We start from the raw sequence: 12,417 nt of genomic DNA, 5'->3' as shown, positions 1-12,417 counted from the left end.
GTAACAAATACAAATGCCACAACAGACAAAATGCCCAATGATTCTGATTTAGATATTAAATACATATTTAAATGTATCTTAACTATATTAAAAATACAGCAGCCCAATAAAAGTAATAGAAAACCAATAATTATGATGAAATATAAATGCACTACCATAAAAAATTATGGTTGTCTCATACCTTAACCTGACATTTCGCCTTTACCATTTTACAAAAACAAACACTCTAACCCCTTCCATTCCTTGAGATTTCATTATCGATGAATGAAGTTTTTACATTTAGATTCAACAATGGCAACTTCATTAACAATTTTGGTGGGGCAGGTAACACAAAATATTGATGAATTTTGTGCTATCTGTGTGTGTGTGTACACTACCTATCACAAGAAGTTGATCTTGAAACACATAAACTAGCAGGCTATTCCAAAATACATTGAACATTTTGAGAAAAGATATTTTGTTGTAGCAATTTCAAAGCTTCTTAATACTGTTATAGTGAAATTTATCATAGAAAAGGATATCTTTGTATTGAGAGGAAGTTAACATTAAAGACAATTCTGAACAAGATTTGAAAATTACAAAATGCATGGTTGTATGTTTGTAGGGAAATTTATCAGTGTATTGTTATAGGGAAGTTCAACTGTGTTTTCTTATTCCCTTAAACATTTAATTATTTTACCTTATCAAAAATAAAAAATTTCAATAAAGATATATCTTGGTTTCATCTATATATAAATGTCAGAGGTAGATTTCTTATGGTGCAATACAGAAGAGCACACATTTCACTAATTGACTTTCTTTTGTAGCCTGATAGTAGCATGTGAAATTAAGTTTTTATATCCACCACCCAAATTATTGTTTTACGCACTGTTTTTTTTAACACATTGAAAAATCATAATAAGTAGCAACATTTATACCGAAAAAATCTACATTTATCAACATAATAAAATCAAACTTATCTGCTTTTAAGTTTAAAGAGACTACAAAAAAAATTAGGATTAGCCAACTTATACGTCTGTCTATTTAAGTCAGACACTGAGGTCAGGGGGGAAAAAAAAACGGTACTCATCAGGTGCTGAAACACAAGAATTTTCACATTTTAAGCATTCTTTCTATTAGATTTATTGTTTAAAAACTTATTCATGATAAAACATGTTTTCCCTGGTTTTATGAATCTTGTGACAAAGGTCTAATAGCATGTTTTTTAAACATAATAAATAAAACCATACCACATTTGAATTAATTATTTTCTGAAATAAAAATAATATTCTGAATAATAATTATTCTGAAAAAAAGGAGAGAGAAGAGAGACAAACCTTTCTTAGAGTCAATGTCCCTGTGTTTGGTTCTTTATTTTCATCTGGAATATCTCTGACCAGGGAAAATTCATCATGATTTGTAATGCCTAAGTTGGTTAGACAGTTGGCAGTTAAAACAGTTGATTAGGAATGAAAATATCAATAAAGCAGACGCAAACAAAATAATAGTTTTTGATTGTTTTTTTAAATCAATTATGCATTGATAACGTGAGGATTACCAATTTTTGTGCAGATAACAACCATCAAATTTGCAACTGGCTGACTATCATCAACAAGAACAGTTTTAACTGTGCCATCTAACATGCGAACACGTAAAGTTCTCATTTTCCTTCGATATTCTAATAGATCCTGAAGAAAAAAAATTAATAGTAGAACTATTAAGTAACAATGAATTCATATAGAAGTCTTTATTATTTACACATTTATAGTTACTTATATTCGCACAGGGAAACTTCTCTAAATAGCTATCACTCACTATAACCAGGTTTATCTGCAAAGATTTTTCCTCCCCATAAACATAAATGCTACTATGATTTCACAACTATACATTTATCATTGTTATCTGAGCCACAGATTTTTTTAATGATTATAAAATTATTAAAAGCCTAATTTTTGTTTTGTCTGTCTGAATGAAAAAAATAATATTTTCACCATAAAAATAATTTACAGATCATAATATTCCATCAGTGAAGGCTTAAAAGAACTAAAAATTTTCTCTTTAATCATTTGAATCATTACTTAACTGAACTGAAATCTAGATATAACAATATTTCACAGACTGAGAAAAAATAACGCCTTCGAGGCATTATTGTTATAGCAAGAGGCACCATCATCTCATCACCATGTACTGCAAAATTTATGATGCTGTTGTTGACATCTCTAAATTAGTACTACCAGAAAAACAATTGAGAATTTATTAGTCCCACAAAATAATAAATTTATAAAATGCAATCATTCTTCCCATTGTAAAAAAGTTCACTGCATTATATCCTTTTTTGTTTTTTACACCGAAAGTAGCAGCAGCATCAACTTCATTAGTAATTTCAAGGGGGCATGTGTGCAAAATACTGATGCTGATAGATATCAGAAGAATAAAAACTACCAAGGTTTTAAACAAATATTTAGTATATTGAATGCGTATGTATTCTGAATGTATATTGAATTCTGAGCGAAATAGAGATATAAAAAAATATTGTTGTAGCAGTTTTAGAATCTCTTGTAAAAACGTATCGTTACAGAGAAACATTGTAGTAAAGGAAAAAATATCCTTATATTGAGAGAGGGGTTTAAGATTAAAGACAATTACAAACGAGATTTGAAAAAATATTGTAGAGATTTATTATAATAGAGTAATATCACGAAATTACACGAAAGGTGGACAATGGCAACTGCACAAGTTGAATTCTCCAAAGGAAAAGTCTGTTTCTATAGAGAGAAATACAAATAAATATGAATTAATTGGACCAAATTTTTGGAAGAGAACATCAGTCATTTTGTTTTTTACTGTGACTGCAATGCTATGGTATGGTACTCTATGGTTTCATAAAATCTAATGTTCATTGTGACTGCAATCCGGTCTAGTACAAACACTGTATTCCTCTGAAATCTGTGCAAATAAAAGTCATGTATTAAAGGCTTTAAATGTTTTGATATCTTGGCCCACCCAGATTTTGGTTTTTGGAGGCAAGATAACAACTTTTAGCTATGAGCTGAAATTAATTGAAAGTTATGATCAGGTGCATTGTGATCAAAGAGCATCATGTTGAACAAATTATATTTGAAACTGGCATTGACAAGTATGAAAGTGATTTTCTTTAAAATGGCAGATACCACACAAGCCTTAGTATACTCCATTTCTACATCCCCTCAAAGTTTTCATCATTATGTACAATATGCATGCCTCTCAAAAATCAGTGTCACATTTTACATTCTGATAAAACCATTTTTTATTTGTGTGATTGCAACTTAATATTGTTCTCAGCTACAAGCCAGTAGTTATGATTGAATTTCAAAATGTGAATTTTTCACAGAAAATCATGTAACTACGAAATTGTGCAACTTTGGGTAGCACAGGTCAGTGAATTACTGCATAGAGTATTGATGTACATTATCATATATTATTCATATCGTACAAAGTATCAATGTACATTAGCGTAACATTATATGGTTTTTGTGTTTTGGTGACAGTGTAGTGTGTTTCTCTTATCTAAAAAATATCATTCATCGTACACAGAGGTTGCTTTTCTAGCAGTTTCTGTGTAGCAACAGCAGAGCACTATAGTTAATTTGCTTAAAACTGTCAGGTGGTCATAAAAAATTGATCACTGAGTGAATATGTATACATACACAGTAAAACCCCCTCTTAATGGGCAACCCTCTTTTAAGGAAAAATAATTTTCCATCCTATAATAAAAGTATGCTTTTCAAACCCCTGATTAACGGTCATCTCTCTTTAAGTGACAAATTTTTTTATCCTGCCAGTGACTGCAAAAGAGAGGTTTTACTGTACTTACCCTTTCCATTTTGAATGCAGGAAGTCAAATAAAAACTTAGAATACAAAAACAAAGGTTCTCAAAGATAGTAACTAACTGCTAAGGGATTAAAAAAAAAAAAGTGTCCAATGCTTATTATACATATTTAGTATGAATGAAACATGTTTACCCCATTCCTTAATAAATAATATTCTAAAGCTCTGCCAGGCTCAAGCCATACACCTTTCTTTGGATCTTCATCAGCCAAGAATAAACCATAGTCTTTCGCTGTGGAAAAAAAAATTTAAAAAGTTAGTTAGAAAGTTAAAATATGAGAGCATTCATATACAAAAAGTTTGTTGAAACTGATTAAAACTTCTTCCCTTAACAGGTATGGATAGCGTGCTGCAAAATGAATTGATCCTCGTTCCTACAAATTTTCAGCCAGATCTCATGTAATGAGATACTACCATGTAATATATATATATATATATATATATATATACACAAAACTTAATTCCATGAAAAGTATAGAAGTGTGAATATAACCTTTTGTGAGCTCTTTTTTTCACTTTGTTGATGAGAAATATAGTTGGGAACATGGTGTACTTTTTGTTGGAACCTAAATCCTTATACAAGAGAATATGTAAAAATGGTTTTTATTGATTTATCAATTAAATCAATAAAAACCATTTTTACATATTCTCTTGTACAAGGATTTAGGTTGCAACAGAAAGTAAACCATGTTCCCAACTATATTTCTCATCAACAAAGTGAAAAAAAAGAGCTCACAAAAGGTTATATTCACACTTCAATACTTTTCATGGAATTAAGTTTTGTTTTATACAAATACAGGCAAAATGATAAATGAGGTGACTGAAAAAAGATGCCTATAAAAAATATATGCATGTCAATTAAAACTAAAATACAGGAACCAAAATAAGAGTAATTATTACGAAAAACAAATACACATTAAAATAGAAGTTAAAAAAAAAACTAATGATTATGATAAAAATGAAATACACCACCTATAAAAAAAATTACGATTGCCTTATTTAAATATGGATAGCTTTTTAATTCATCTCATTATAAATATCATATTTCTTTTCCAATGTGTCAGTTGTGGTAGAATTCATGACTCCCAGTGGTAAACTATGCCATTTATTAACATCCCGGTAACACCAAAAACCAAAACCTGGAGTTGCCCCTTACTAATCGATACAGGTGCGCCCTTGTCGAAACACTTGATTGACAGTGTATTTATTAATAACTAATGGTCCATGTGGTCCTCTTTCTCAATCTCTCAATTCTGTTGAAGATTTTAAAAATTTTAATCATACCCCCCGACACCTACGTTCTTCTAATATATATATAAACATATTCAAAAATGAAGTTTCTCAGCATATCTCAAACCCAGTGTACCAACAAGAGTACCCACATGGTACATGCCTGCATCCTTCTCTACACTCCTTCAACCAAGTTTGTGTCCCTCTATAAGTATGGTATCTAAAATCTTATGGCATACTCCAGTCTAGGATGGACTAAGCTTCTGAAAAGTGGAAGGATCACTTTACAACAGTGGTTCCAAAATTGCTTGAAGTGCAACTCAGGGTTGGGTTTTTACCAGAAAAAACTAGGTATGTACCAGTAAATACAGTGGTAAAAATGATAAAAATCTTCTATACATATATACACACAATGTTTTACCATTTTCACCATGTATAATTAGCCTCTATGTATTGATAATTAACACGCAGAGTAACAGCTTTTCTATTAACTAATGATTAATAGTAATTTAAATAATAATTATCATAAATTCAAATAAACTTGAGCCTCAATGAACACTAGAACACCCATTAGTGTCAAAATGACACCAGGGCACTTATCGCACTCACTTTGTGGCATTTTTTTTTTTTCTGAATTGAACAATTTTTCATGACTTTTCACCATTTTCCCTCAGAAGCGTACACAAAAATTTTCAAATCAATTATTAAATATTGAGAAGTTTTACAACCCGATTTACCTAGAACATCCAATGGTGTCATTTCGACACCAATGAGTTTGGAATGCGTTCTGTTTAGATGCGTTTCTTCCTTTCTTTGTATGACGGTTTTTTGGTTAACCTGGTTTTGTTGAAACGCGCCTGTCATACCCATCACATACCCATCACCGCACAGCTGCCAACTTTGGAGAATGAGAATTTGGGGGGTTTTCGTACGGATCCAAATTCTGTACAAAAATAAATGTAAAAGGGATCTTTTAAAAATTTTAGGGATTTTTCATTAGTAAAAGTGAAGTTTTAGGGATATTTTCTCATTGCAAAAACCTTGACACCGTGCAAGCCATCGCTAATCATGGACAACTAGTATGTTAAAAATTCTTGGGTCCTCTCAAAAATCTCCAAATCTTGCAAAACAAAAAATCTCCGCCGGGCCAGAAACAGGACATACGGATATAAAGCAGATACACATGATCGTGCTAATTTTGGATTTTGAAAGGCCAGATTAATGCTTGCAGATTAGTAAATTTTGTGTTTTCTCCCCGAAATTTTTTTTGTGATTTGACAAAATTATGACCATTCACACAACGCTTATGAAGAAGCAGTTTCTTTTTTATTTTCTTTTTTTTCATGCAAATTCTTGAGGAATAATTTTTTTTTATGTAGGGATTTTTACACACGAGTGAAATTCAGGAGATAAAATAATTTTTCGGGAGTCCGGGAGATAAAGTGGAAATTCGGGAGTCTCATGGAAAATCCGAGAAACTTGGCAGCACATGAAATAGTATTGTCCTAGACCAGTTTCCCAAACCTTTTGTTCCATTGCCCCTTCTTCAGAAATTTTGTTCTCATCACCCTCCCCAAACATGAAGTGAAAAAATACATAGGAAATGTTACCAATGAAGCCTGTAATGATTGTAAAAAGATATAGTTTGTGTAAAATGTAACAGTAAGATTGTCTATCATTGTATGGATTGCTAATAGATATAGTTAACAAATTTCTTTGTCAATGTCATGCAATTTTTTTAATGCTGTAATCAGGGCTGTAGCAAGAATTTGAATTTAGGCCCCCTTCTGGCCTATTTAGACCCATTCTGGGCCTCCCTTCCAAGTGGGCCCTGTGTGGGTGCACCTGTTGCACCTGCCTAGTTACGGCTCTGGCTGTAATACTAGTAAAGACAATTTAAAAAGTTTTGAAGTACTTTTTGAAAAAAAGATTCACCTCTTTTCTCACGATTCTGTATATGCAGATCATCTATCAATATAATCATTTTATTTAATTTCATTTCATGAATGACTTTTTTTTAAAAAGTGTATTTAAATAATTGACTTATAAGTTGAAATCACGCTAATTCTAAGGACAAATGACACCAGTGGCTGTTCTATGGTAACAGAAATGTCGGCTGTTCTAGTGTTAAAAAATAAAAATAAAAATTGATGAAACAGAACTGTTGTAACACAACTAATGTTTGGGTCTTCATCAGCAGCACTCTTTGAATTAAGTTGATGTAAAAGTCTATTTTTGTTTGTTTGTTTGTGTGTGTCTGCATCCTCTTTATATATGAGGTGTGTGTGTATATATGTACAGGGTGATTATAAAAAAACTATCCCGACATATGGGCCCCCTAACTATCATACCATTCACAGAAACTGAATGGAATTTTGGCATAAGGTATTTTGATGTATGCGCTCAAGAATGATATGGAAAACAACAGTGTCACTCTAACAGTTACGGTTACAGTGAGAAAATTTCGAAAATATCAAATGGCAACACCAAGTTTTTTGTATGGAATGTGATCTCCATTGTGAAAAACCCTAAATAGCGTTCGAACGGCAACTGTAGCATGAAAATCACCGGCGGTAGATAGGCTAAAAGTGAGGACAACCAATAAGGACAGAGAAGCAGCATAAAATAAAGCATTTTATTGTGTTTCAAAAATTTTCCACGTGACCTTGTGGAGGACTAATCAGGCTGGGATCTCAGCCGAAGAAACTGTGTGACGGATGAAACGAATATTAATGCTCTGGTGCACGGCAAAGTCCTTTTTACTTTTTCCTTGCCTAGCTCCGGGGATTTTCGTGATACAGGTGCCATTCCAACGCTATTTAGTGTTTTTCAGTATGGAGATCACATTCCAATACAAAACACTTGGTGTTGCCATTTGATATTTTTGAAATTTTCTCACTGTAACCGTAACTGTTAGAGTGACACTGTTGTTTTCTATATCATTCTTGAGCGCATACCTCAAAATACCTTATGCCAAAATTTCATTCAGTTTCTGTGAATGGTATGATAGTTAGGGGCCCATATGTCGGGATAGTTTTTTTATAATCACCCCGTATTTATGTGTATATATGTATGTCTTTATATGTATAAATTCTAATAACTTATATTTTGTACAATTTATGTACATACTAGTGAAAAGCCTATATAATGATACTCAAAGGTACCAGAGAAGCATATAGTTATAAAGGAGTTATCGTTATAAATGGAGTACATTGGGCCCCCCCCTGTATTCACGGTTTTTTTCCTTCATTGGAAATTTTTTTTGGAAACACTCAGCGATCGTCTCATTCACGTGTTTTGTTTACAAAATTTGAGTTTTGTGTGATAAGGATGTCTCATTTTTCAAGTGCTACTGATAATGCTTTGGAAAGACAAAAAAAAGTGAAAGGTTTACAAGAAAAATTGGATATATTGACTATGCTTAGCAAAAGTAAGTCAATTGCTGCTGCTGTGGCCCACCATTACGGAATCAATGAATCTACAGTGAGATATATCAAGAAAAAATATCTTATCTATATCCTCCCTCGGGTTTGAACCCAGGACTGTGACAGCAACCTTCACGGTGGTAGACAAATGAGCATATTATAATTTAATATGCATGCTAGTAAGAATATAATTTTAGTCTTGTATGTTCATACAACATATCAAAATTATAAATTTTTTTGGGAAAAATGAAAGATAAATCACTGTTTCTACAATTATTTAAAAAACAATTCTCCGAAAAGGCAGTAAAAACCATGGGTTTTACCAAGATCGTAAAAACTGGTAAAAATCACCAATGATAAATACTGTGCCAACCTTTTTGACAAGAATTTTAAGGTCCCCCCTAGATAGAGTGACTCTATGTCCCAGCAACTGGGACAGTCCTGTTTTTTTTTGTTAATGAATAATTCTTTTTCAATATTTAGTGGCAGAACTGTTTTATTATGAGATTTTAAACTTCCCACATGATTTTAGCTTTGAATCCTGGTGTCATCAGCACAGCTGCAAGTTAGGGCAGAATGTGTATCTTGAACATCATAATGGTGCAGAATGGATAACTTGGTAATCAAACTCAGGAAAACCATTACAAAAGGTAGCGTCCAGTGCAAAAATATTCTTGGATTCCTTTGTAGGAAGAATCATTTTAGTCGATTTATTATATTATTCTGAATATTCATAACATTTTCCTGATTGTGGCACATCCACCCGTGCTTAAACCCTCAAGCACGGAAGAGATTTCAATGAATCCCATCTCATAGGAGATTCAAATGGAACCACCGGTTTTTGCAGATTAAAACAACTTTTAAACTAATTATTGAATTAATTTGAAATTTTTCCATGTTTATAAAATAATGTCTTGTCTATAATATTATATAATATATATCACTTGAACTTTCATTAAAAACTTATATAATAATTTCTTTGACAGCAATAGAAGAGGAAAAAAAACAATTTTACCAAAGTGGCTATAACTAAGAACTACTAACTCAATTATACAAGGTATTTTAACTCGACAGGCTTGTAACATGCTCTTTACAATAATATCTCAAACTTCCACATGTTAAGCATCACTCACATTAAAATATGATAATTATGATTGTACAAAGCCACATTATTCTTCTTTCAAATGATACCAAACATGCAGAGATCGTGAAATAAAATAATGGATTAAAAAAGTAAGATATGCAGTTGGTCGCTGATGGTATGTGAAGTCCAGGCCTGACGTAGTGACTATGTCGCTCAATGGTGAAGGGTTAATAAAATAAAGTTATTTTTCAATTACAGTAGTATTTTATATTACAGCAAGTACTCCTAAGGCAAATATATGAAAAATACAAAAAATTCAAATGCATTTTAACACACTTTACAATAATATCTCGAATCCCCACATGTGCAAAGCAGCAAACGTTCATCACTCACAATAAAATATCATAAAAAAATAAAAATATAATAGTTATGATTGTACACATCTACATTATTCCTCTTTCAAATTATACCAAGCATGCAGAGATCATGAAATATTATAATGGATTAAACAATTAAGATATGAAGTTGGCCACTGATGTGGCATATGAAGTCCAGTCCCGACATAGCTATTAATTTGGTATCTTCATTAGTCTTACACGCAGACTTAACTTCATTCTGACCACGACGCTTAAAGTCAAAAGACATACTTTTTTCCACTGAGCAACTGGGAGTTGAGATTTGGTATCTAAACCAAGATTCTCGGTCAGCATGATTAGTGGTTAAATATCTTTTCCTCCGAAGACAACACCCACTGTGTGTCAGAATGCATTAGGAGTTTGTGTTTTTCAAATATTTATCTTATTCGTTGGTGACTTTTAATATTCTTGAGCAAAGTTTATATACTCTTCCATGTTCACATATTACTCATCATTTTGTGTTTTTAATTTTTTTTAAATATATTGAAATATTTTAAAAAATTGGTTGATTCTTTCTGAATCCTCCTGTATAAACATTAACTTGATCTATTGATTATTGCACATGTAGAATTTAACAAAATTACATTATATGATACATGTAATGGCAAGTAACTGTTCAGTTGAGTTAAGGCATTCTTTAGTTTCGATATAGTTTTACTTGTATAGAGATAAATAAAAATAAATGTTTCATTCTGACAGTTTTCATTTTGGAGAATTTCTCACAACCCACACTTTTGGGGATTGGGAACCACTGCTTTAGTAGAATGCAAAGACAGCATTTTTAAGAATGAGACTGAACATTCTGTTAGTTTTTTTTTACCACAGCTGAACAATGTTCAGAAAACTTAAGCCACTCATAAACAAGAATACCCAGATCAATGATCCTAGTTGCATCCGGAATAACATCATTCAACTGGTAAGTAAAACATGGGTTGGTAAAACCAAAATGAGCAACCATGCACTTGTCAATGACGAAAATCATGCTCTATTTATTTTCCCATGCTGCGAAGTTAGTCGGGAGCAACTCTGTATCGCATAGATTCTTGACCACCCCAATTAGCTTTATGTCATCTGTGAATTTGCTAACAATCTCATTGATACCCTGATTAAGTTTTTTTGTTAAATAGTTAAAAATGCATGGGACTGTGTCAAAATGCAAAGTTTTAAAACATTACATTTAAATTTCTAAAACTGCACTCTGGGAATTCGATACAAAATAAAGAAGCTTTATTCTAATTTTTAAAAAAACCACCTATAATACTTTTGAGCGCTCCTCCCCTCACTTCAATGAAGGGAAAAAAAAGTGCCTTGCAATATTTTATACATTTTTTATGGATGATGTACAACTGATTGATCAGGCAGTCAATCTCTACATCTGTACCTTTTATGCTTAAAATGTATCTTTCAAAGATTACAAGCACTATCATTTGATCACCATACAATGAGAAAAAAAAAACAAGAAAATGAAAAAAAATGTGTCAAAAAAATTATGGACAATGTTTTCAAATGAATAAAAAGGGAAAATTCAACTTACGCTCTCCAACATTAGCTTCAGTGATTTTTTCTCGAATGACGCGACAAGCATCATAGATAATTGTGGACGGCTCGAATTGCATAGTTTTGACAACATTTTTCTCTACTACGCTAACTTTCAGTGAAAGGGCCATTGTTCAATTTATGTTGTATTGTTTCTGTGGGATAAAAAAATAAATTATCAGTATGCTTAAAGTACTTAGCTAAAATAGTACATAGTAGTAGAATGCAAACAACAAAAAAAAATCATGAATATGATTTTTAGAACAAACACAATTAAAGGAACATACATAAATAAAGGAATTTTTTATATCAAATTTTCTCTCTTTAAAGCTAACATGGATCAGTATTCATACACATTTGTAAAATTTGTGTTTTTCCAATGAGAAAAAAAATGGAATCATACAACTTCCTAATATGAAGAAAACAAATTTAACAATTTCCAATAAGATGATTGATGACTAAGGTCTTGAAAGTTAAAGTTTGTACAGATTAGCCATGCATAAGCAATATATTTTTCATTAGAGGTGCTGGTAGTTCTGTTGACAAAGCCAAAATGAAGAAATGTCTATACAGTAAAACATACCACAAAAAATAGTATAAATTTTGAGTAAGATTGGGTATGGATCCATGAATAAATCCATAATTACTGTGGATAACATTTATTTCAGGATAAAAACAAAAAACAAGGGTATCAAGAATTTCACTACATAGAGACAGACTTACACTGAAAAACCCATGCATGATGGTTTAATTGAAGGGCTTGAATCATACTAATCATACTTGAATGGAGGAAAAAAGAAGACCAATATAATCTCAAAATTGTATAAAATTGAAAAAAAATTGCACGAACATCAATCTTTACAAGCTCTTGCATTCTTT

The 12,417-nt window shown here is 31.7% G+C and overlaps 1 protein-coding gene across 3 annotated transcripts in view; it reads right to left on the bottom strand.

The window, feature by feature from the left end:
* Positions 1–12,417, bottom strand: part of rhea (Talin_middle and talin-RS domain-containing protein rhea) — a 184,581-nt gene that overhangs the window by 116,192 nt on the left and 55,972 nt on the right. For all 3 annotated transcript variants that reach the window (XM_089236565.1, XM_089236567.1, XM_089236566.1), the window contains exons 2-5: positions 11,537–11,693; positions 3,982–4,079; positions 1,538–1,667; positions 1,317–1,405 (exon numbers count right to left, since the gene is read on the bottom strand). In XM_089236565.1, coding sequence (XP_089092691.1) covers positions 1,317–1,405; positions 1,538–1,667; positions 3,982–4,079; positions 11,537–11,669 — 450 coding nt within the window. In that variant the 5' untranslated portion in view covers positions 11,670–11,693. The remainder of the gene's footprint in view (positions 1–1,316; positions 1,406–1,537; positions 1,668–3,981; positions 4,080–11,536; positions 11,694–12,417) is intronic.

This window comes from Pholcus phalangioides, unplaced genomic scaffold (genome assembly GCF_987345545.1).
Source record: "Pholcus phalangioides strain wild (caught in Gottingen) unplaced genomic scaffold, Ppha-v1.0 ptg000009l_1, whole genome shotgun sequence".
NCBI classification, from domain to species: Eukaryota; Metazoa; Arthropoda; class Arachnida; order Araneae; family Pholcidae; genus Pholcus; species Pholcus phalangioides.
The sequence above is the reverse complement of the archived record's forward strand: the minus strand, read 5'-3'. Positions and strand labels throughout refer to the sequence as shown.